Source organism: Maylandia zebra, linkage group LG6 (genome assembly GCF_041146795.1).
Source record: "Maylandia zebra isolate NMK-2024a linkage group LG6, Mzebra_GT3a, whole genome shotgun sequence".
NCBI lineage: Eukaryota > Metazoa > Chordata > Actinopteri > Cichliformes > Cichlidae > Maylandia > Maylandia zebra.
The window spans coordinates 5517112-5538694 of record NC_135172.1 but is presented as its reverse complement, the minus strand read 5'-3'; the positions used below and the strand labels follow the sequence as shown (position 1 = coordinate 5538694).

The window sequence follows — 21583 nt, the reverse complement described above, 5'->3', positions numbered from 1 at the left end:
CCTGACCTGGGAAGTCTCCTGGCTGCCGGCCACTCTGGCCAAATTCCTGCAGCTGAGCCTGATGGTTCATCTGCTCCTTCTGCAGGTTCTCGTACCAGTGGGTCACCTCAGCTCGCAGGTCAGCTACTTGGTCACTGGGATACATCTCAATGGTCATCTGCAGAAATATGTAATGGGTAGTGGGTCCAAACATTTGACTTGTACTGTAGAAGCACATTATAAGTATTTATGCAATAAGACTTATTTGCTTTTAATAAAGTGTCACCTTGTCAGGCAGGCCGGCGGGCTGACAGACGATCCTAAGAGGTAGAGACTGTTTGTCACTCAAAGCTTTAAGGTGGCTGCTGATTCCCGTCCCCTCGATCTGCCACTGTCGCAGGTGGTAAGCAAACCTGCCACAGACCAGAGACGAAACGATGTGCTGCAATACTGTTTGTTTGCTTTTTTTTTTTTCCCATATAAAATGATTTTGACCACTGAGTTTTTCATAATGTAAACATTCCAGGTGTGTGTACCTGCGCCGGAACGCCTCCAGGTGTGTTTTGAGCATGAGCAACCCCCTCTCAATGCTGGTCAGACTGGAGTGGGCATCCTTCTCCAAGTTGGCAGAAGCCATCAGGAGGCTCTCCATACATTTCCTTATGAACTCTTGTTCCTTCTCCAGTCCTGTTTTACCAGCTGGAGACACACAAAAGTAGAATTAATAGATTAAGATCAGCAATTTTTCAAAGTCTTCTTGTTCTTATTGGTACGGAAGAACAAAAACAACAATTTCATAACAAAGCATATGACTTCATCATAGTGCAGTGAGTAAAAACTGACCATTGATGTAGTAGGAGTTGATGTACTGTATAGCAGCGCGGCTGATATCAGCAGATTGAGCTCTCAGAGCGATCCCCCACAGCTGGTCCATCCCACACAGCTGGCGGCACAGACATTCCTCAATTAAGCATCTACTCAAATGTGTCTGAAGACAACATGTCTGATTACGAGCATCACATGCTTTTGTTTCCATTTACCTCACAGCTAGAGGCGTTGTCCAGTGCAGTAGTGGCAAGCCGGGCCAGGTTACAGAGGTGCTGAAAGAGGTTGAGGCCTGTCATGCTGATAGTCTCTGGTTTCAGCTGTGGCATCTGGAGACACACAGTGACATTAACAAACACAAAGTAGTCAACATCAACACACGGCTGCTGCTCGTCTGAAGCTGCCCAGAGGGTCGTGATTGTGCTCCACCCCAGCTGAGTTTAAACCCATCCAGTTGAATAAACGTATGAGAAATAGTCTGATAAATTCTGTTCCTGTTTTTTTTATTTATTATTTATTTCCAGCTCTAAACTATAAACCTGAGGCTACAGTCCCACACACTTACACAAAACCCTATTCTAATGAGGACACGCATATGATCTTTCTTTTAGTATTTAGGTATGAACACAAAGCGAAGATGGGAAAAAAAGCACAAAGAGACTTTAAAGGAATCGCCGCTGTACAAACATGAAGAGGTAGGAACAGTGGCTGCAGCCTGACTGCTCATCACTGCTTTTGTTACCCGTTGAAGTTCAGGGGCTGGCTGCTGGGCTGGGCTCTAACATCACTTTGTTCTTTTGACTAGCTTAGCATTAGCATGCTGTCTGTGTAAGTGGTTGCAAAGAGCTGAAGTTGTGTTAGCAACACATCATGCTCTTGTCCTCTTGTGTAACATTTCCACCCTGTAGACTGCCATACTATATGCACAACTACAGACAAACTAAAAAAAAAATCTAGCACAAGTGCAAATGGAGCTGATAAGAGAGCTCGATAGCCAGGCAGACTAACAGATCGCAGAAATTGAACTAGAAGACAACCAGTTCATGTACAGAACCTGTATAGTGAAACCAAGAAAAGAAAAGAAAATCTTAATGCTATGATTCTTTTCCAACTGAAAAATTTCCTGCCAAATTAACGTTGCACAGCACAGGAAATAAAGGGTATTTTGTCAAACATTTAAGAGATTTATGGAATTAAATTTATGTCACAAGTTGTACACGAAACGGGCACAGGTTTTTGCCCCGTCCCTCCACTTTGGAATTATCTATAATTCCACAGCCATTCTTATTCATTACCCATGGGACACCCATAAAATTCTATAATCCACGGTCTTTTTACTACCTTCTCCAGGAAGAGATGTTTGTAGGTCTCCATGCCCATAGCATGCTGGTCTTTGCTGCGGACCTGGTTGAGGAACCAGTGCAACGCATCATCGTAACATTCAGCGTCCTCCACCAGACAGTGCCACAGAATGTCCACTTGCTCCAGACTCAGTCCTGACAAATCCAAACACCAAAATAATTACAAACTAGAGTTCAGCGATGTCAAACGCAGACCGGGTTCATATAACGCAGACCACTTTTCCCCCTTATCTTTGGGCTTTTGGCCATAATTATCTGCTTACGTTGCACATCCATACATAAGAGGCTAAGAGCTTCTAAAGGGGATTAAAAGGTAAGAGACACATTTTCTTTTATTATACGTAAACACGCTAAAAAGGTGGATAATTTTAGAGATCCCCAATGTAAAATGAAAGAACCCAACAAGAAAGGCTCAGAAATCAAGACTGAAATGCAAAGTGCTAAAGACCACGAAACTTTAAGAAAACACTTCACTCCTTTAAATTTTTTTTCCCTCTTTTGGGGTGTAAAATATTCCTCAAGAAGTGAATGGTGTGGTGTGGAAACACAGCAGAGATCAGGGTTATGTTATGAAAACCACAGCTGTTATTTACTAAAGCATAATATGGACACCTCTACCTCTGTGCAACTCTCTGGATAGGTGCATGTCTTTTAAAAGCATCTTAGTTCACAGAGAATATTACTCTAGTACATAAATGGTATCGGAATCTTACTGAAGTGGTCGGGAGATCCCAGTGTGGAAAAGACACAGGTAAGGAACTGCAGACGGACCTGGACCTCTGCACTGTGACTGTACCTGCACAACACAGACGAGTTATGTGTCAACAGTGAAGAAAGTGAACTGATGTCTGAAGATCACAGTTTGCAGAAGCTTCCAACTGCTCTCTCAGAAGTATTGACACCAAGCACACTTCTGCTAACGCAGTCTTTGAGATGCATGTGTAAATAATTTAAATGAACAGTGGCTGCTATCATGGGCACTCCAGAAATATCACACTAGTGGGCAATTACAGTGTCATTAAAGGTTAAAGCAGGATAATAACTGCACACAAGGGAACATTAAGCAAAGCAATCAAATGGAACTAAAGAGGTGTTATGCAGATAATGTGAAGATAAAAATGAATTTGCTGGTGGACAGAATCATGAGACGCATCTTTGTTTTCCAAAAAGCAAAAACTCAAACACTTGGCTAGTCTCAACGAGGAATTGTAACACTGATGCTCTCACAACAAAAACTGAAATTTTAAATTGGGTACAGGAATTCCACTGTCAGCATGATTTTTCTGAGAAGTGACTTTAGTGTCCAATTCTTCCTAAATGTGGAATTATCAGGTGGAAGGTGCTTTGTTTTCTAGCCATAATTAAGAGAATAAAACTGTGACTCAGAAAGCTGACAAATTAATTACAAACAAGAAATGATAAACTGAAAAAGGAAGCATTGTTTAACTTAAATAAATGAACTAAGGTCAACCAATTTTTTTTTTTAAAAAGTGTGCATATATGAGTCTCTTAATTTTAATAAAGAACAGAAAGTATTCAATGACTACTAAAGTAATGTGGCCTAAAGAACTTCATAGAAAGATAAAAGTCATTATTAACAACTGCAAAATCAAGCGTCCCGTTAAGTACAGTTATAGAAGTTTATTGTCATTTCGTAGTGTTACCCAGCCTGAAACGAAATACTGTTTCTCACCAGCTTCTACAGTGCAAAAAGCAATACAGTTTAAAAAGAAGTTTAAAAAGAATAGGTTTAAAAAGAGCAGTAAAAGAGGCAGTAATGAATTGCAACAACAGTTATGGATAAAGAAATAACATAAAATCTAAGTTTTAAAACAAACTCAACTCACATTTGTCCGGGTAGCCAGCAGTCCTTTCACGGAAGGGGGTGGTTAAATAGGTAGTGTGTGTGTGTGTGTGTGTGTGTGTTAGTTATACACAGTATACAAGGCAAAAACAGTTTGGACAGTTTCTAACAAGTTGAAAGCGAATATTTAGTATGACCAACTTTATTCTTCACAGCCTGAACTCATAATTTCTTTAAGTCATCATGAGGAAAATTTCTCCAGGCTTCTTGAACCACATTGAAAGGTCTGCTTCTGTTGTTCTTTATCACACTGTCGACAGTACCATTTTCTCTTGTCTTCCAAATCTCCAGTTTCCCCAAGATATATAAAGTTTCCAGCTAATAGCAGTTTGTGAATCAACTTGTTGGTGCAAAAGTGATATTTTATTCTTGTCATACTATCATGTCGGGCCTTTTTTGTAGATTCAACTGAAGAAATGAGAACAAATAATGTGCTTTTCTAACAGACAATTTGATACGAAGTTGTCTGTAAAGCCGACTTCACACCTTGAATTACAGCAGGTGCTGCTGTTTTGCTTGAATTATTTATATGTCAGTGGTAAGTGACTTAACTTGTTTCTGGACAGGAACAAAGATGGGATTGAGTGAAAAAGCAACCAAAGAATTTCAGAAAGACTGGAGAAGCTCAGGGAACACTTTAAAAAGAATTACGAGTCCGGCTTCTTGCAAGCAAAATATAAAGAAATAAAGGGAGACTCAATATTCTGTATAGTAGTGTCGATATGTAGTAGTGGTGTAAGACAGACTCACAGTGCAAATTTGTGCCGGTGTTCTCTGACTTCTTGGATGTAGTGTTGCAGGTTGTCGAAAAACAGTTTCATCATGTGCAGCTCCTTTTCAGCCCACCTGACAGAACCAACAACCAAATCAGTGCAAGGCTCACAAAACAAAACACTTCAATACTCATATTTCTATTTTTTTCAGAAAGACTCAAATATTTTGACTCAGCTTTGATGAGTCATGTAATTGTATCTGAAACTCCATATGGTATTTGACTTTTGCACTCTGAAGAAGTGGTGTAACTTACATGGTGATCCAATGAGTGTCATAGCTGGAGCCAAATTGCTGGAAAGTGCCAAAAAGTTTAGGGAGTAGACGCAAGGAAACCACAACTGACCTGAGAGAAGAGAAGAAGACAGAGTCCAGTTTTTCAAGATTCCCAAACGAGAATAATTACAAAAATAAATAAGATGAACATTTTAAATGCTCAAGAAATGATTATCTGGTGTTGATAAATCAGTAGTTTATCTATGCACAGGAAGCTACAACATGCAACCCTTTTTATGTGTGCACTGCAAGAACAGGTGCCTACCAATTATTCATTTTCAATACATTCAATCAGAGGTAAGTCCTAAACATCATAAGCGTGTTGTATTTATACATTTATGCACCAATTTAAAACATAAATAAAGAGGTCACTCTTACCGGTGATGGGCCAAGTTGTCAAGACAACCCTCGATAAAGCGCATTCGAATCTGTCTGTCAGTGAACCAGCAGACCAGCGAGCACAGCAGTTTCTCAGCTTCATTGATAAGACCTTCAGAGAGATGAATCTAAACACACAAGCAAATTATAAAATGAATTTTACACAATCCTACTGAAGCTAGCTGAAGCACCATCTATCAACTCTGTGAACATAAAGCATTGTCTATAAGGAAATATTGGAGAAGTGGAAGTCGTACCGCATCTTCATCTTGTACCAGGTCCCAGAGCAGAGTGTTGCCCTTCTTACAAACATTATCCAAGTTGATGTCAGTCACAGCGTGGCTGCTGGAGTACTGATGTTTATGAACAGCTGGACCTGAGGGGATAAAGAGCATTCACATGGTCAGATTTACTACTATTATTATTATTATTGTTATAAATTAAACTGTCCTAGTTCCATAGTGTGGCCCACCTTGCACCAGATGCTCATGGTAAATGGAGGCCAAGTTGGGAAGGTGCTGCTGCAGGTGGGAGCTGAGCTCAGCATGGGAGTTTATCTGGACTAGCTCCTCCTCACAGCCCGATTCCTCCCCGTCAAAATCAGCCATGTTCTTCTCTGACTTCGCACTGACCTGAGAGCTGCTGCAGCTAACGTCATCAGCACTCAGCATGTCCTCCACCATGGGTCTGAGGGAGGAAAGTAGGGTTTATAGATCAAGGATAGACTGACAGGTACATTTAAAAGAGAAAAAACAAAAACACTAACATGTATAACTACAGAGAGTTTCCTAGCACAGATGAAATTTGTGATTTAAGACAAATATGCAAAATAAACACCGCAGTCAATAAAATGTTTTACATCTAAAACCAGCTTTAATACTACAATATGTGCTGGACATAAGCTGTACTCAGAAGGTAAAATCCTATACTTACCTATTAATATACAGTATATAAACACACAAAAATTGCTATATGCAGAATACCATGAATGTCCCTCCATTTCTACCCTAATTTGAAACTATGTGCTCAGTAGACAGACACTCTGTGTTAGCCATTCATAAACAGAAGTGTAGCAGTCTTACCCTTCATGATGGTGGTGGTGGTGATGATGATGGTGATGATGGTGGTGGTGGTGCTGAGGGCCAATGAAACGACGGCAGTTGAAGAGTTCACTGCTCATGGCCTCTCCTAGGAAGTCCCCGGGTCGCGGGAGACAGGGAGGCTCCTGAGGTCCCTGGACAATCTGAGAAGGGCTGATATCTGGCGGCTGCTGCTGGGTCTCTGTCCCATCAGGCCGAGCAGATGACGATGCTGAACAAGTGTCAAGCATTCTCATGCGGCTCTCTAGAGACGCTGTCGCCGCTGTTACCATAATACCAGAAGTTTCTGGGTTGAAAGGGAGAACCTTGGATTTGGCTCCTCCCCCTGGGCCACTCGGCCCTGCCCCCTCACCAAGAGCATCCCCGGCTTTCCTTTTCCTTGACTCAGTCTGCTCCCGGGGCTCCTTTTGGTGCCCACCTTCAGCAGCTGAGCGGTTACCCTCATCTTCATCTTCTTCATCGTCATCATCCTCCTCCTCTTCGTCTTCTTCTTCATCCTCTTCCTCCTCCTCTTCCTCCTCCTTTAAGGCCTCGCTATCTGCCATGTCATCAGAGTGCAGCTCGCTGCCTGGGCTCCCAGCTGACTGGCTGGCTCGACTAGAGGCGGCTTCGTTGCTGGAAGCCTCGCTGCGGCCACTGCTGCTGCCTGGTCCGCTGCTGCCTTCCTCCACGCTGTTGGCAGTTTCATCTGAGCTGCCCTGCATAGACTCCTGAGGAAACAGCAGCAGCTCTTTTCACCTGGTTGTGCATTTTATGTTAACAACCTGGCTTTAATTAGACATTACAGAAAGACATTAGACAAAGAAACAGGTCATGGTATAAGATTTAAGGGCCTCAACTCCCTTCAGAATACGTCATTTTAATCATTTCAAAAACTGGACTGAAGTTTTGACCGAAAGTAAAAATTATTGTGGCCAGAAAAGTCAAAGTGACCTTCATAGTGCAGAAGGTCACAAGGATAGGACAGACTTCAAAACAATCATGACTGTTACAGAGGAAAATAAGTCAGCTGCTCTTTATTCTCTTGTTTGTATGGACGGGTACTTGCATACAACACTCAGCCAATCGTACCCACCTTCCTACAGCACTTTCTAACATTCACACACATACTCTAATAGATGCACTGGGGGCAACTTGAGGTTCAGCATCATGCAGACTGAAGTCAGGGGTCGATCCACTGACCTTCACATTGGTAGAACACCTGCTCTACCACCTGATCCTAGTTCATTGTGTCACCATATGTGCTCTATACCTCTGTGTCAGATAGTCTTTGCTGATTCCTCTTGCTGCCAGTCATCATCTGGTCATCCATCTCCATGTCGCTGCCTCCACTGTGTTGCGTGTCGCTATTGTCACTGCTGTCTGGACTTGCGGCCGGTGAACCTGAAACCACATTAGACGACAGACTGAGGACCGTGTATAATCCTGAGGCTCAATAACGCATCGACAGTCTGAAAGTGGAATTGACCAGGTCTAATGAAGATTCAGGAATTTATTGTGTAAAAACACCACTCATCCTAAAGTCATAACCAAACTGTACATATATAGAGGAACGATAACTAATGATGAAGATGCAAATATCTGGAAATCACACTGCAGATATCTGCAACTTAACTTTAGATATTGCCAATGGAAATCTGCAGACACGCGGCAAAAATGATGTCAGCTGTCCTAGAATCACATTATCAATTATCCCGACAGGTGCGACTGAGTATATAATCATTTTAGCCACTATTGAATGAAATTAAAAACTTGTTTCTTGCTTTTCTTTAAATCAAGTGGCAGGAAATCTCTTGGGTTGTGGAACATTTTGTATTTTGGAAGAAATTTTATCCTAAAATTATCGTTAGTGAAGAAGGCAGGTCCAGTTATAAAACCAGAAATTAAAAACTACATTTCTGGTAAACAGCCAGTCCCACAGCCAACTAATATAAAACATGTTGTCTTTAAACTAAAGCTCAGATACTGAAGTGGTAAGAAAAAGCCTCAAAAATATTATACTGTTTTTTGGTGGGGGGTTTTTGGTTTTGTTTTTTAAATAACAGGCTTCGTACTGAAATGCATGCACGCTGACCTTTCTTGTTGCCCATGGGGATGTTGGTGTTAAGCAGGGAGGCGAAGGAGCTTTGTTTGGAGAGCTGGGCTTTTGCTGCCAATGCATTATTCCAGAGGGCCTTAATCAGCATAGAGGCCAAGTACAGTGTCTGTCCGGGGAGAGTGGGGAAACACAGAAGCAATTCATCATAGCGACGTCACAACCACTTAAAGACAATGTTGGTGAAACTGTGCCCAGTGCTTCAACTTCAGAATGTTTTGTACCTGCTCGGTGTGAGTGCTCGGATGCAGGCCTGATACCAGGTTGAGGACATGACGGAGAGGCACAGGATCGAGGTTTTTAATGAGAGACGGGAAAAGGTCGTGGATGTAGCGGCTGCAATGTTTTAACTGATTTTTAAAAGCAAAAGAAAAAAAAAAACAACAACAAAGAAGCTGTTATTGTTGTTAAACACAAAACGCCCACAATCTCATCAACTCATCGCAAAATACTGAAGGGAACATACTAATTCACCTGAAGTGTTTCCATGATTTCATCACAGTACAGTTATTATATATAACACAGGCTAAATATAATATTGCATTAAATCACAGAAGAATTTGAACCATTTAAAGTTAATGAAAGAATAAATTAAAATCAGATCAAGTTCCCACTTCATCTGCAGATGAAAAATGGCTTCTTTGCCAATTCTGACATTCACAGCAATGTATGTTAATGTGCAGTGTCCCTCTTAAATGCATAAACCATTTAGTGGCATATACACCCCTAGTTTTTAAAAGTTTTGTTCCCAGTGCTTCTGACACAGAAAAATCCACCAATACAGAAATACCAGCACTTGGTATGACTGATGTTTGACTGCAGGCTGCCCCATGATGGAGTGGAATAAAGCTGTACAGTCTCTCATTTTACCTGAGCTGCAGCCCAGATGCAGTCTATGTGCTGTGTGCTGAGCCGGCCCTCTGCAGCCAAGAAATTCAGGATCACTTGGCACTGTTTAATGATCTACAAAACACACATACACAAATGTAAATGTGCAAAACTGGGGGAAATGTTCTCCAGAATAGTTTTTTCATTTTTCATTACTGGAACCAAAAGTCTCACCTCAATGTGCAAATTTGGGCCAAATATGTGCTCCACTACATTGTTGTGGATCAGCCAGTCGGCTAGTTCCTTTGCTATGGACCTGAAAGAAAAAAGCAGAATCATAATACGCTGTGTGAACCATTTTATTTTATTTATTTGTTTATTTATTTATTTTTAGCCCAAACTGGTTTAAAATAGCACCACATCCTTCCTGTTTGCTTGCATTTATGGACAGGCATCTTTTTTCTTTACACTAACTTACGTTTCTGTGTCAGACACCAGGGATTCGTTGTTACACACATCGTTGAAGGTGTGCAGCTGATTCTGAAGAAACACAAACATGCCCCGCAATAAGTGAAGGAATGAAGCACAACCAGTCAAATTAATAACTGCAGCACCACTGGCTCATAGCTCTTATTTAACCATCTAGTGGACAGCATAGATAATAGATGTTTGTTTTTGATGTTATTTCCCTCAATTAGGAGTATACTTAGTGAAAGTATTCTCAATTTTAGCACTTAAACAGTTTGTTTGTTTGTTTTTAAACCTGGACTGCATTTACTTGTGTTCTTTCACCAAAGAGGAAATTTACAGATACAACACAATTCATCCCTCTATTTCCCACCAAATATTACAGACATCTCCAATTGCTTAAATATGACAAAAGGTCCACAGAAAACTAGAATCAGCCAGACCTACATGAGGGTGTGAGAATGAGTTAAATCCGTTTGGAGTCCGACTCACTGTGATTTGGCTAAGTCCGGCCAATCTCATCGTGAGAGTGGGTGACATGAAATATTTGAAGGCAAGATCCAGGCTCTCCTTATCAAAGCACAGTGCGCTGTCCAGTGGTTCCTTCACCGTGCTCCACATCAGGTCTGCCATATTGCGTGCTGCGCTCTGTCGCAGCTCCTGGTCCGACAGCTTACACAGATACCTGCAGACGCATCCGACTGACAGATAAGCTACTGAAAAACTTTTATGTTTAATACTCTCCCCAAGGGTTGTACAGTATTGCCAGCACTATTTACGTATTATTTTAAAAACCCACAGTATTTGTGACCACTCCCCCTCCTACATTGTACAAACTGCCCCCTCTCGTCAGATCTTTGAAATTCACCAATCATTACTTCTGAGAGGAAAAACAAAGGACCTTTAGGGTACTATTAAAACAAACTTGTCAGCATCCCAAAGCTAGAAAAAAAAAGTTTCATAAATCCTCCTCTAAAACAGCCAAGTTTCATTTTGAAGAAGAACTCTCACTTAAGGTTGGCTGTTTTGAATCAGACTTTTGTAGGCGTACGCTATAATTTTCCAATAAACAACTGTGCTGCTGACTCATTTACTCTCCACTCTGGATGGCTGCGTTTGTGGTTTTTAGAGGTGTAGCTTGGAGAGTTGCTACTGAAGTACTTTGTGTTCATTTAAATAAAAAGAAATCTTTAAATAGAATGGAAAGTTACCATGATGTGAAAACTGTCCTAATTTGGGTTTTTGTTAACGTACCTTTTTATCTTTTAATTGTTATCATGTGAAACCACTTCTCTACTGTTTGGATGTGTTCCTTATGGTTGTGCTAATCAATCATTTTTATAGAGGTATACAGCACAGTCTGCAAGGCAGAGCTTAAAATATTCAAGCAGCTTTACAAACATTAGCATGCCAACCTACTCACAATAACAATACTAACACACTGATAAACTAGTAAATATCAAATACTGTGTTCACTATGGAAGTTTAACATGTGTTTAATTAGCAAAATCCTAATTGAAGTACACTGAATGCAACATTATTACATTTGCAGATTTTTATTTGTATACTATAGTATTAGGAAAAATATTGACTTGTTAAAGCTGGCTCCAATTTTTCACTCTTTGGTACAGAAAATGTTACCAAAGAGTTAACTTGGTAAAGTCGTATTTTTTTTGTTTTGTTTTTTAAATACAGTAGTTTATTTAGTTACCAAGCTACTCAGACAAAAGAGGCAATACGGTAGCAGAGCATCAGTCTGCCTACATCACATGCACTGCCAACACTCTGCCTCCTCTTGGGTCACGTGAAGAGACACTGACTGGAAGTCTGGCAACTGTTGCTATGGCAACAAAGGCTCTTCCTAGCAACAAATGTATGGCACTTTAACAAGAAGAGAAGAGGCTGCGCTGCCTGACTGAGACAAATGGCGAGCTCTAATGCAGAATCAACAACGTCTGGCTTATAAATAATAGCAAATCTTGACTTCTTCAGCTGGGAAACAAAGCTGGACACTGAATCTAATATTCAGAGCTTTGCAGACAAGATTAAAAATCTGACAGTACACAAGAATACTGCAGTAAGAGTGTTAGTGACTGTCTTCAGGTTCAGAAAGTGTGGTGTTCAACAACATGGCAGCTCCTGAGGCACTTACAGGTCTTTTAACCTGCACCTGAAAGCAAGTGCAACTGGTGAGAATCACCCGTCTCTGGCTGAGGAAGATGCTCTATGTTGTTACATGTTTAAAGCCAAGAATTGTGTGTAAACTCACCGTATCACATAGGTCCGGAACGGTATGATGTGTTGCATGACGGCAGGAATGTGCAACCATATTCGGATCTGTGGGAAGATCAAATACAATATGCGAATAATTAAACTTTTTTTTTTAAGTATAAATTTCAGCTGAGAATCTGCCTTGCATCTTAAACAGAAGTTCATGTTCAAAGTTGTGCGTTATATTTATTACAGGGACATTATAAAGAAAAAAAAGGCAGTTAGCCAAAATATCTTCAGTACTTGCCTCCAAAAAAAAAACTCAAACAGATTAACAATTTCATCTTAAATTTAGCAATTATCAAATTTAAACCGATCACAATTTACTGCTGTTACCACTATTATCCAAGTTGTTTTTAAACATACTAATTCGTATGAGAACTGGTTCTGCTAATCTGTGGTTTTTGAAATAACAGCAGCGGTTTAGATTGATAGCACTCACATTAGAAACTATGGTGATGAAGGCGTGGGCGATAGGGAAGGGGAGGCTCTCTGGAGTGCCAAACTCGAAGCACTCCTTCATCAGGGAGAGGCCGTGTTTCCCACAGAACAGGCAGACGTAGCGCAGCAGATGCAAAGGTACCTCCACATCCTGGACAAGAGTAGAGCAGGTTTACAAACGGTCATCCACTCAGAAGCTCATTTACCTTTTTTTCCTTTTTGTGTGTGTAATCTGAGCTAGCCCTGTCAACTGTGATGAAGTGCTGTTGCAACAGAAGACAAAGCTGTTGAATGCATAAAGACAGGGCAAAATGACTTTAAAGAAGCATCTTCTATTCTAAAGAATATTCACTGGTTTTGTTTCTTTGTGACTTAAAGACGACTGTGTGGTAAAAGTATACTGCTGTGCCAAACTCAGCATACTATGAACTTGAGACTGAAAGTAGTGAATTAAAATAAAGCGTGTAAACACTTATTTCCTATAGGTATGAGTTACTTTTGCTAATAAAAACCAGAAAAGCCATTAGTTTCCAGATTTCCAGCTCTGGAGTTTTTCATAAAAATGTCTTCTTCAGGCCATCTTAAACCCTCTCCTCCCCCAAGCCTAATAAAAACTTTATCATAGTGGCAAAGTGAACAAAGATAATCCAGGGACACATTACTTCTCTCTGGGGCACTGTAACATCATCTACAGGAATTCACAGCACAAGTTCCCAGAACAGCTTTAGTTTCATGTTGACAGTACAGAGCTAACACATGAGCTCATTTACAATGTTTACAACCCTTACAATGCTCATTTCAGAAAACAACGAGCTTCAACAGGACCCATGACCAATAAAACCCTGTTACCATGCATTTTATGAAGCTTAGAAATTCTCTTAATAATGTAAGCACATGTACGAAAAAACACAAAGAGAGCAGGAAACTGGGACAACACTTAGCTAAACAAAAATGTAACCCCCCCCAAGGACTACCAAAACAGTGACGTGACCACTGTGAGTCATCTGGTAGGAAACGGAAAGAAGGTAAGGACCAGGGTTACATGGTTAACAGTAACTGTACTTTAAAACTCAGTGTGTGGGGACTGTAAACCAATCAAAGATGGCATTCTCTCAGAGACAAAGGTAAGCCTAGCCCTAACCTTACCTATGTAACATCTACATATCAGAGTAATTGTATTTATATGGTCACTCAGTTAGCAGCATCTTATCTACAAACCATTCTGGGCACTCTAAGGGACAGATGAGACGGCTGTTTTCAACATGTGATGGTCATGATATTTACTTCACAGTAGGATATAAATATCATCTTGAGATGTTACTGGTATACATACATCTCTTCCTACTGTTATCTATGCAGCGATGAGAAATCTGATCTGCTGCTGCCAATTTTCCAAATTACATTTAGAATAGTCACGTGAGCTGACCCTCTGAAATCTGCTTATGGAGGAAGTAGAATAACACTTAAGCAATTTTCTTCCAGGTCCCACACATTAGACTGGACACCTTTCATTACTCTTTTTCTGTTTAAAAAACAAAACAAAAAAACAAAATCATAATAATGCCCCAGTGCTATAATTCAACCACATCAATCAAAATGCAAGCGCGAGTGAAACAAAAGTCCACCACAATCGACAAGAAAAGATGTGACAATAAAACGTGACTCTCTTCACCAGACTCGTGACACTGTCACGGCATATACATGTTGTTCCCTAGGGCTGGGTTTTGATGACCGATTTATCGATTAAAATCGATTCTGGCTTGGATAACGTGATATCGATTCATTAAAATCCTGAATCGAAATTTATTTTTGCCAGAATCTCAGGTGAAACGTCACAAAATTTCAACAACCACCAAACAGCTAAAACCGTAAATGTTAGCAGGAACACGGACTCTGCACAAAGACGTAAACACAAAGCGCGGACCCGCCGACGCATCAGAATCAGTGAGATGTCGCCTTTCTCACCCGACGGACACGGTCGGGGCTGAAAGCCGACAGCTCGCTGATTCTGATGTTTCGGCGGGTCCGCGCTTTGTGTTTACGCCCTTTTTGCGCTGATTCTAAAGCTGTTAGTTTGATCTCTCTCCAAACAATATTGACCGAACCAGCAGCAAAAGAAGATCCAAACTACGCTTCACATAAACATCGTCATGAATTCCCTCTGACTTTTGCTGCCACCTTGATAATAAAAAAAAAAAAAAAAAAAAAAAAAAAAAAAAAAGACACTTCATGCACAGCTCTCTCTCTCGCTCTCTCTCTCTCTCTCTCTCTCTCTCTCTGTGTACTTGAAAAACAGTTTCCCGTCTAAAAATCTGTTTTCTGCATTATTCGCTTGCTTGTTATGCACAAGTCTACCGTTATTTACAGCGCTGTCGGGCGATGTTTTTTTTTTTTCCTTTTACTTACTTCCGAAAACAAAGCCTCATTTCTGCTGTTCAATAGGCTTCTGAACAAATTTAAACTTTTTAAAATTATGCAAAATTTCAAATCGCTCAGCTGTGTCTCTAATAAAATCTCTGCAACTTTGCTCTGCTTCACTTCAGCAGCATCAGCTAATGTTCATATGTTGATTAATGGTTTTCTTTCGCTTTTGATCTACTGCAGAATATTTTTATAAAATCCCAGGCCAGGAAAATCACCTTCACATTTTCTGTGTTTTATCTTCAGCTACTTTGACACAAAGGCATCTGCTGTGATGCTCACACCTTTGATAAAGTCTCACAAGTGTCAGCTTTCTTTTTATAGATATAAAAATATGGAAACGTACTGATGCATGATCTGAATTATAATATTTCTGATTGTCTGAGGCAAAATTTCCCCGATTCAAATCGAATCATGGATCGAATCGATTTAGGACCTTGTGAATCGGAATCGAATCGATTCTAGAAATCAGTGACGATACCCAGCCCTATTGTTCCTGTCTTACAGCTATTCCCAACCCAAGGCCTACACCTACCATCACCCCTGCCGCCCTCCCTCTAATGCCCTGGATGCACCACAGCTGTCAGGTTTGGAAGTAGAAGATGTGAATGCAGCTCTAATCAAAGAGTTTCAGGGTGGAACAAATGACAGAGGCAAAACTGCCACAAGAACAAGACAGCATGAGAAAACCAAGTACAATTTAACCATTTTGAGGATACAGCTGTCAGAACAGCTTGTAAGTCTGATCATTTCCCCCCTGTGGGAGGATCCAGTTAATTAACAGGAAACAACTTGTAACCAATTTAAAAAAAAAAAAAAAAAAAAAACCTATGACAACGTTTGGTTCAGTGCAATAAGGATAAAGTGTATTTCTTACATTCATGTCACAGAAGGAGCCGAGGATGTTGCTTTCATGAGCCGATATGTCCTGAAATTTAAAAAAAAAAAACGTGTAAGACCAAAATGAGTTTTAACCTAAAATGTAAGATAAGATAAGATAACCTTTATTAGTCCCACACGTGGGAAATTTGTTTTGTCACAGCAGGAAGTGGACAGTGCAAAAGTTATGAGGCAAAAATTAGAATACAATGTATTCTAATGTAGAAGATCAGTAAATACAAGTTTCTTAGTCACAGCCCACACTTGTCACAATCAAAGCATTTTTTAAGGTGCTTAAAGAGAAGAATGTGTTTTGGCACTGCCATCAGAGAAAAGACAATGCATCTGTGTTCATCATATAATCTCACATAATCTAAGAAGAAAAACACTAGGCAAAACATAGCCTTAAGAGCAAAACCATGTAAACTGCATAAATAGATATGGTATGACTGAACGGCCACATTTAATGTGGTGATGAAGCCAGGAGGTATTTGCTAAATGTGTCAGCCAATAACTAAACATAGTCTACAGTAGAGAAAGAGGAAACCTTGACCACTGTGGGTGTGGTGATGTGTCAGGTGTGTTATCCAAGACTCCTCACCTCTATGGTGGGATGTGTGTTGTGTTTGTAAGCTGTGTAGAGGGGGAACTGGATCTGGAAGATCTTGGCTGCACATAGCAACAGTTTCTCCCTCTCCTCCGTGCTCCAGGAGCTGAAGGGATCTTGACTGTCCTGGTTACTTTCAATGCCACATGCCACATCGTCCCCACTCCTGGATTCAATGCTGGCATCCCCAGATCCAAGAACATCTACTTGAGATTCAGCAGACTGGTTCTGGCCCTGATCCTGGGTCTGGGGCTTGTTCTGGTTTAGGTCTGGCGTATCAGCATCCTCTTCAGCCGAGTCTCTTTCCACATTCACAGGCTCGTCTTCACCAGGTGAGTGTGGCTGGGGGAGGGTGACAGGTGCAGTCTCACCTCCACTCCATTCAGACCCCGCCCCCTCTGCCCCAGATACGCCTCTTTTGTGAGTGTGGTCCTCAACGCTGAAGAGTCTCTCTCTCAGGCTGCTGATCTGAGCAATGACCAGGTTGATGAGGGCGTAGACTAGCTGGTTAAAAACCTCCAAATGCTTGTACTCCTTGAAGCAGCAGAGACATTGCCTGGATACAAAAAAAAAAAAAAAAAAAAAAAAAAGCACACATACAAAAAAAGAAGCAATAAACACAAAGGAATCAGAAGCTTAAAGAGTGCTCAGAGGATTGAAATTCCTTGTAGTATATTAAAAATGAACAACAAGTTTAGAAGTGTGAGGCCTTTTGTTACATTCCTCATGTTATTTTGTAATACTACTGTTTTTCTGCTATTGTATAAGAGAGGTGAAGGGTGATAGTAAAGAAGAAAAACAATTTAACAAAATATTTTATGTATTTGTTAATCTCTATTTATCTCTGTGTCATTTTGGCAATTTTGTAATCATTTATGGATGCGCTAGATTTTCTTCAGTCGCTGGCTGTCACAGTGTAAGTATGAAAGGGGAGGAGGAGCAGAGCATACCGTGCTCATAACAGCTCATAGCACCAAACACTTCCAAATAAATGCCTTAATTCATTTAAAACCAAAGATGGGCAGAGGACCCCCAATTACAAAACAGTTATCCTACTGGAAACACAAAACAATGCTCTGGTAGACACCATCAGTAGACACCATCAGTAGCAAAAAAGAAAACTCTTTATTATGAGGACTCATAAAAGTGAGCAAAAAAAAAAGCAGTGGGAATGTAGAAAAAATACCAAAAAAAAAAAAAAGTACGCTATGGAGCCTGACCAGTGACATAAACAAATAACCATAAATCATTAAAAAAATACAATAAAATAAAAATAAATAAAGGAAAGAAAAAAAATGTTGGGTGCAAGAAAAAAAAGCCACTGTTGAAAGAAACCAAGTCTATAAAATCCCAGTAAAATAAATTTAAGTTTGTGGTTCAACATTTGATTGATTGATTGATTGATTGGTAATTTATTTCAACATGTGAACAATATACAAGTACATTTAGAAAAGACATGACAAACTGTGGAGAAGTTCCAGGGTTATGAATACTTTTTTTTGTATGTCCTGTCCAGCACTGTAGCAATGAGAATCTCTGAATCTCTTATTCTCTGAAGACTAGGGCTGCCACAAACGATTATTCTGATAGTCGACTAATCAGATCTTGCATCCATTGGACGTAAAACGTACAGTTTATTGCACCAGCAGCATCTGCTCTTATATAACTATCATTAGCTTAGCACCTTAAACACTTAAAGCTGTAACTAAAAATAAAGACAAGATGATAGTTTATTAAATTGTAATGAAATTTGCAGATTGTTTCGGTGAAGTTTAATAAACTCAGCCATCTGCTCCTTGCTATCTAAGATATAACAGGACACCGGAGTAAATTCTCACACTTCTGATAATCAGCTGTCTGCTTGACATTTATTCAGCTGTGTAAAAACTATAATTTAATCTCAAGTTATCTAAATTACTTATATATATATCATGTTTAACCTGAGTAGTGAAAGACGGCGGTGGGTTTGAAAACGATTTGGTGTTCTCAGCGGCTCTAGTGAGCCTTGCACCCCGGCTAGCTATCGAATTGGTGGGTAACAGACGTCTCAGAAAACGTCGGAGCGCTTTTGAAAATATGTGGTGTCCTGACAAACTGAGCAGATATTTGAGGTTTACACAGCTACATTCTCGCCTGAAAATATGTTAAATGTTTATTTTGTGACCCAAAAATATTAAAACTAACAAGCAGTCGCCATTGTTGGAAACTGAGCAGGGCCGCTATGAATTCTGGGACACAGCTTCTTCTTCTTTGGGGTTTAACGGCAGCAGTCATCCTTCTTCATGCAGTGCTGCCATCTTCTGTTTCAGTCCGCTATTACACTCTTAAATCCTACTACTTATTCCTGCCCTTTGGGATCTTACAAAGCTTCAAACGGCGCGTTGACAATTAAATCGGTCGTGGACAATTTTGATAGTCGACTAATCGTGGCAGCCCTACTGAAGACCAATGCCTTTCTGAAGTAGACCATCACAGCTTTTGCTATACTGATCCACTTGATTCTCATATTTTATTTCAGCCTTTACTATTGTTACTTTTTTTTGCCTCCACCCATTTTGAGTTATTACAAATCAGAACAGACAGGACCGGGGGACAGGAAAGAGAAAGATAGAGGTTGGGAAAACACTTAATAGAAGGAGAAGGGAAGAAAAATAGAGGAGAAGAGGGATAGAGAAAGAGAAGACAACGAAAATCTATTTGATCACCAGCTGAGAGAAAAAGAAAAAAGGCAAAAAGAGGACAACAGTGTCGGGAAAACCACAGCAACCACCAATATAAGCATCAGTAACAATAAATAATAAATCTTGAAGGAGCAGCATACAGTACTAATAATGCATGAGGTTTAGAGGCAGCAGCCAACCAAGACAGTGTGTGTCTGTGAGTACCTGTTTGTACACCTGTGTGAACACTTGTGTCACATCTGTGACTATGAGTGCGCTTATGTTCAGAAGATTTCTCCATGCAAGTATTTTCTAATGGTGACCCTGCAACTGCCTCTGTGTGCACACAACCATCAAGTCACTAAGCTCCTGGACCAGGCACCCAGGAATATTCTGCTTAGGTGGACAGGTGTCTGTCCCCCTCAGGGAAGACCTGCAACTAAGCAGGTAGCTGAAATCCTTTGATTAGATTCTCCTCAAACAAGTGTATTGACTGTCATGTTACATTACATTAGGGTAGAAGGAAGTTCAGCTTTAAATTTCTTAACAAATTCTAGAAAAATAAAGTACTTGTGAGTGGAAATAAACTGTTGAAGTATGAAGTAAAAGTATTGATTTATCAGGAAGCCTGCTATTTTAACTCTAGAAAGACTAAAGAATTACTCAGAACGGCACAAATCAGAAAAGAAAAGAGTTTTTGGTAGTGTTGGCTGAATGATTTAACAACTCTGGGATGTTCAGTTCAATCACCAAATATAAGCAAATGATAAACTACAGTCCTTCTATATAAGGCACTTTTGTCATCAGCTGACCTCGACCATCACCCAGATTAGACCGTGTTCTTCTCTCACAAACGAGGAATGCTTCTCTTTGGAAATAAAAGTTTTCAGAAGACCATGTTTTGAATATTTATTTATCTAAGTGAAGGTTATCAGAGAATGGAGCTACAGATTTATTACAGCAAAGTTATTTTGATACCTGAGACACCAAACCAAAGGCTTCCATTCCTCTACCGCTTCACCGCCTTGCTCAAAAGCAGCTGAACTATGATTGCTGTTCTTCAACATGACTGAATATATGGGTATTCAACCCTGCAGCAGGCATATAACTGGAGGTTATGTAGCCTCTCCTCTCTGACGCACACACACACTTATTTAAAAGCCTTGTTTGTTAATTGTTTACAGTAATAAAGCATAAATCTACAAATACGGTACCAATGGGCCAAAAAGTCTGACCCACAGTGTAAGAAAAATACTACGCTGAACACCAACAAACCAACAAGAACAATTCAGCAGCTAGTGAAGGGATTCAATTTCAGATATTTCAATCTTACCAAAAAAGAAGAAGAAAAAAACCCACACCACACACACAATGAAGAAAAGCAGAAGCATGATGACTGATTTTCTGAAGCACTGACCTCTGAGTCCAGGAGCTGATGTAGCCCAGCACTCGGAGAGCATGTTCCTTCTTCAGCTGAAAGCTTCCTTCGCTGCTGTCTGCATCTGATACTGAGGAGAAACAGTACAGAATACTTATCAGAGAACAGCTAGACAATTCCCTTCGATTTACTACAATCAGAATCCAACCAATGTAGGATTCTTAAGGACGATACCAAGAGCAATATCCAACGATTTAAAAAAAAAAAAAAAAGAAAAAAGAAAAAATATGCAAGATATCAACTGACATTTTATTTTTCCTTTCAGACACACAAAGCATAAACACATATGCCAAACATTTGTTATTGAAGTTACTTATGAGTCATTAATATGATATGACAAAATGTAAAACTCAGCACCAAGTCTCCAACATCATAAATGTTATGTGCCAATGTATGAACACACTGTTGATGGATGCTACCATAATATTTTTGCTGACTTGATAAAACACCTACAGAGCACAAAAAGATCATAGTGAAGTTTCCCCACACTGTTGTTGGTCTTCTTAAGTCGCCTGTGCAAGTCTTTGTGTGTGTGTGTGTGTGTGTGTGTGTGTGTGTGTGTGTGTGTGTGTGTGTGTGTGTGTGTGTGTGTGTGTGTGTGTGTGTGTGTGTATGTATATATCTATCTAATATGGTAAATCTGGATAAATTCAAGGGCAATATTTAAACAGTAGATCAAGACCCCCAAGTTTCCATCTGCCTTGTTTATGTCTTTTCTTTCTATTCTAAAATGTAAAACAATTCAAAAAATTAAAAGAGGAGGACAACATCAGAATACCACCTTTATCATTTAATTACCACAGAGTATTGATATTAGCTTAAAAAGGATTCTATCAGATTTGGAGTCCAGATTGAAACATGTTAAACACTGGCACCATACTTGGACTGTGTCTAAAGTTTCTGTCCTTGTATTCAGTTCCA

The 21583-nt window shown here is 40.0% G+C and overlaps 1 protein-coding gene across 2 annotated transcripts in view; it reads right to left on the bottom strand.

The window, feature by feature from the left end:
* usp34 (ubiquitin specific peptidase 34) overlaps window positions 1-21583 on the bottom strand; it is a 53588-nt gene that overhangs the window by 24754 nt on the left and 7251 nt on the right. For both annotated transcript variants that reach the window (XM_004562183.4, XM_004562184.4), the window contains exons 2-26: window positions 20642-20732; window positions 16559-17120; window positions 15956-16006; window positions 12659-12808; window positions 12215-12282; window positions 10438-10630; window positions 9956-10017; window positions 9712-9793; window positions 9520-9612; window positions 8874-8999; window positions 8629-8758; window positions 7807-7937; window positions 6537-7264; window positions 5927-6141; window positions 5712-5830; window positions 5455-5582; window positions 5057-5146; window positions 4780-4875; window positions 2879-2961; window positions 2146-2300; window positions 1020-1133; window positions 823-922; window positions 516-678; window positions 266-392; window positions 7-157 (exon numbers count right to left, since the gene is read on the bottom strand). In XM_004562183.4, the coding sequence (XP_004562240.3) occupies window positions 7-157; window positions 266-392; window positions 516-678; window positions 823-922; window positions 1020-1133; window positions 2146-2300; window positions 2879-2961; window positions 4780-4875; window positions 5057-5146; window positions 5455-5582; window positions 5712-5830; window positions 5927-6141; window positions 6537-7264; window positions 7807-7937; window positions 8629-8758; window positions 8874-8999; window positions 9520-9612; window positions 9712-9793; window positions 9956-10017; window positions 10438-10630; window positions 12215-12282; window positions 12659-12808; window positions 15956-16006; window positions 16559-17120; window positions 20642-20732 (4008 nt within the window). The remainder of the gene's footprint in view (window positions 1-6; window positions 158-265; window positions 393-515; window positions 679-822; window positions 923-1019; window positions 1134-2145; window positions 2301-2878; window positions 2962-4779; window positions 4876-5056; window positions 5147-5454; window positions 5583-5711; window positions 5831-5926; window positions 6142-6536; window positions 7265-7806; window positions 7938-8628; window positions 8759-8873; window positions 9000-9519; window positions 9613-9711; window positions 9794-9955; window positions 10018-10437; window positions 10631-12214; window positions 12283-12658; window positions 12809-15955; window positions 16007-16558; window positions 17121-20641; window positions 20733-21583) is intronic.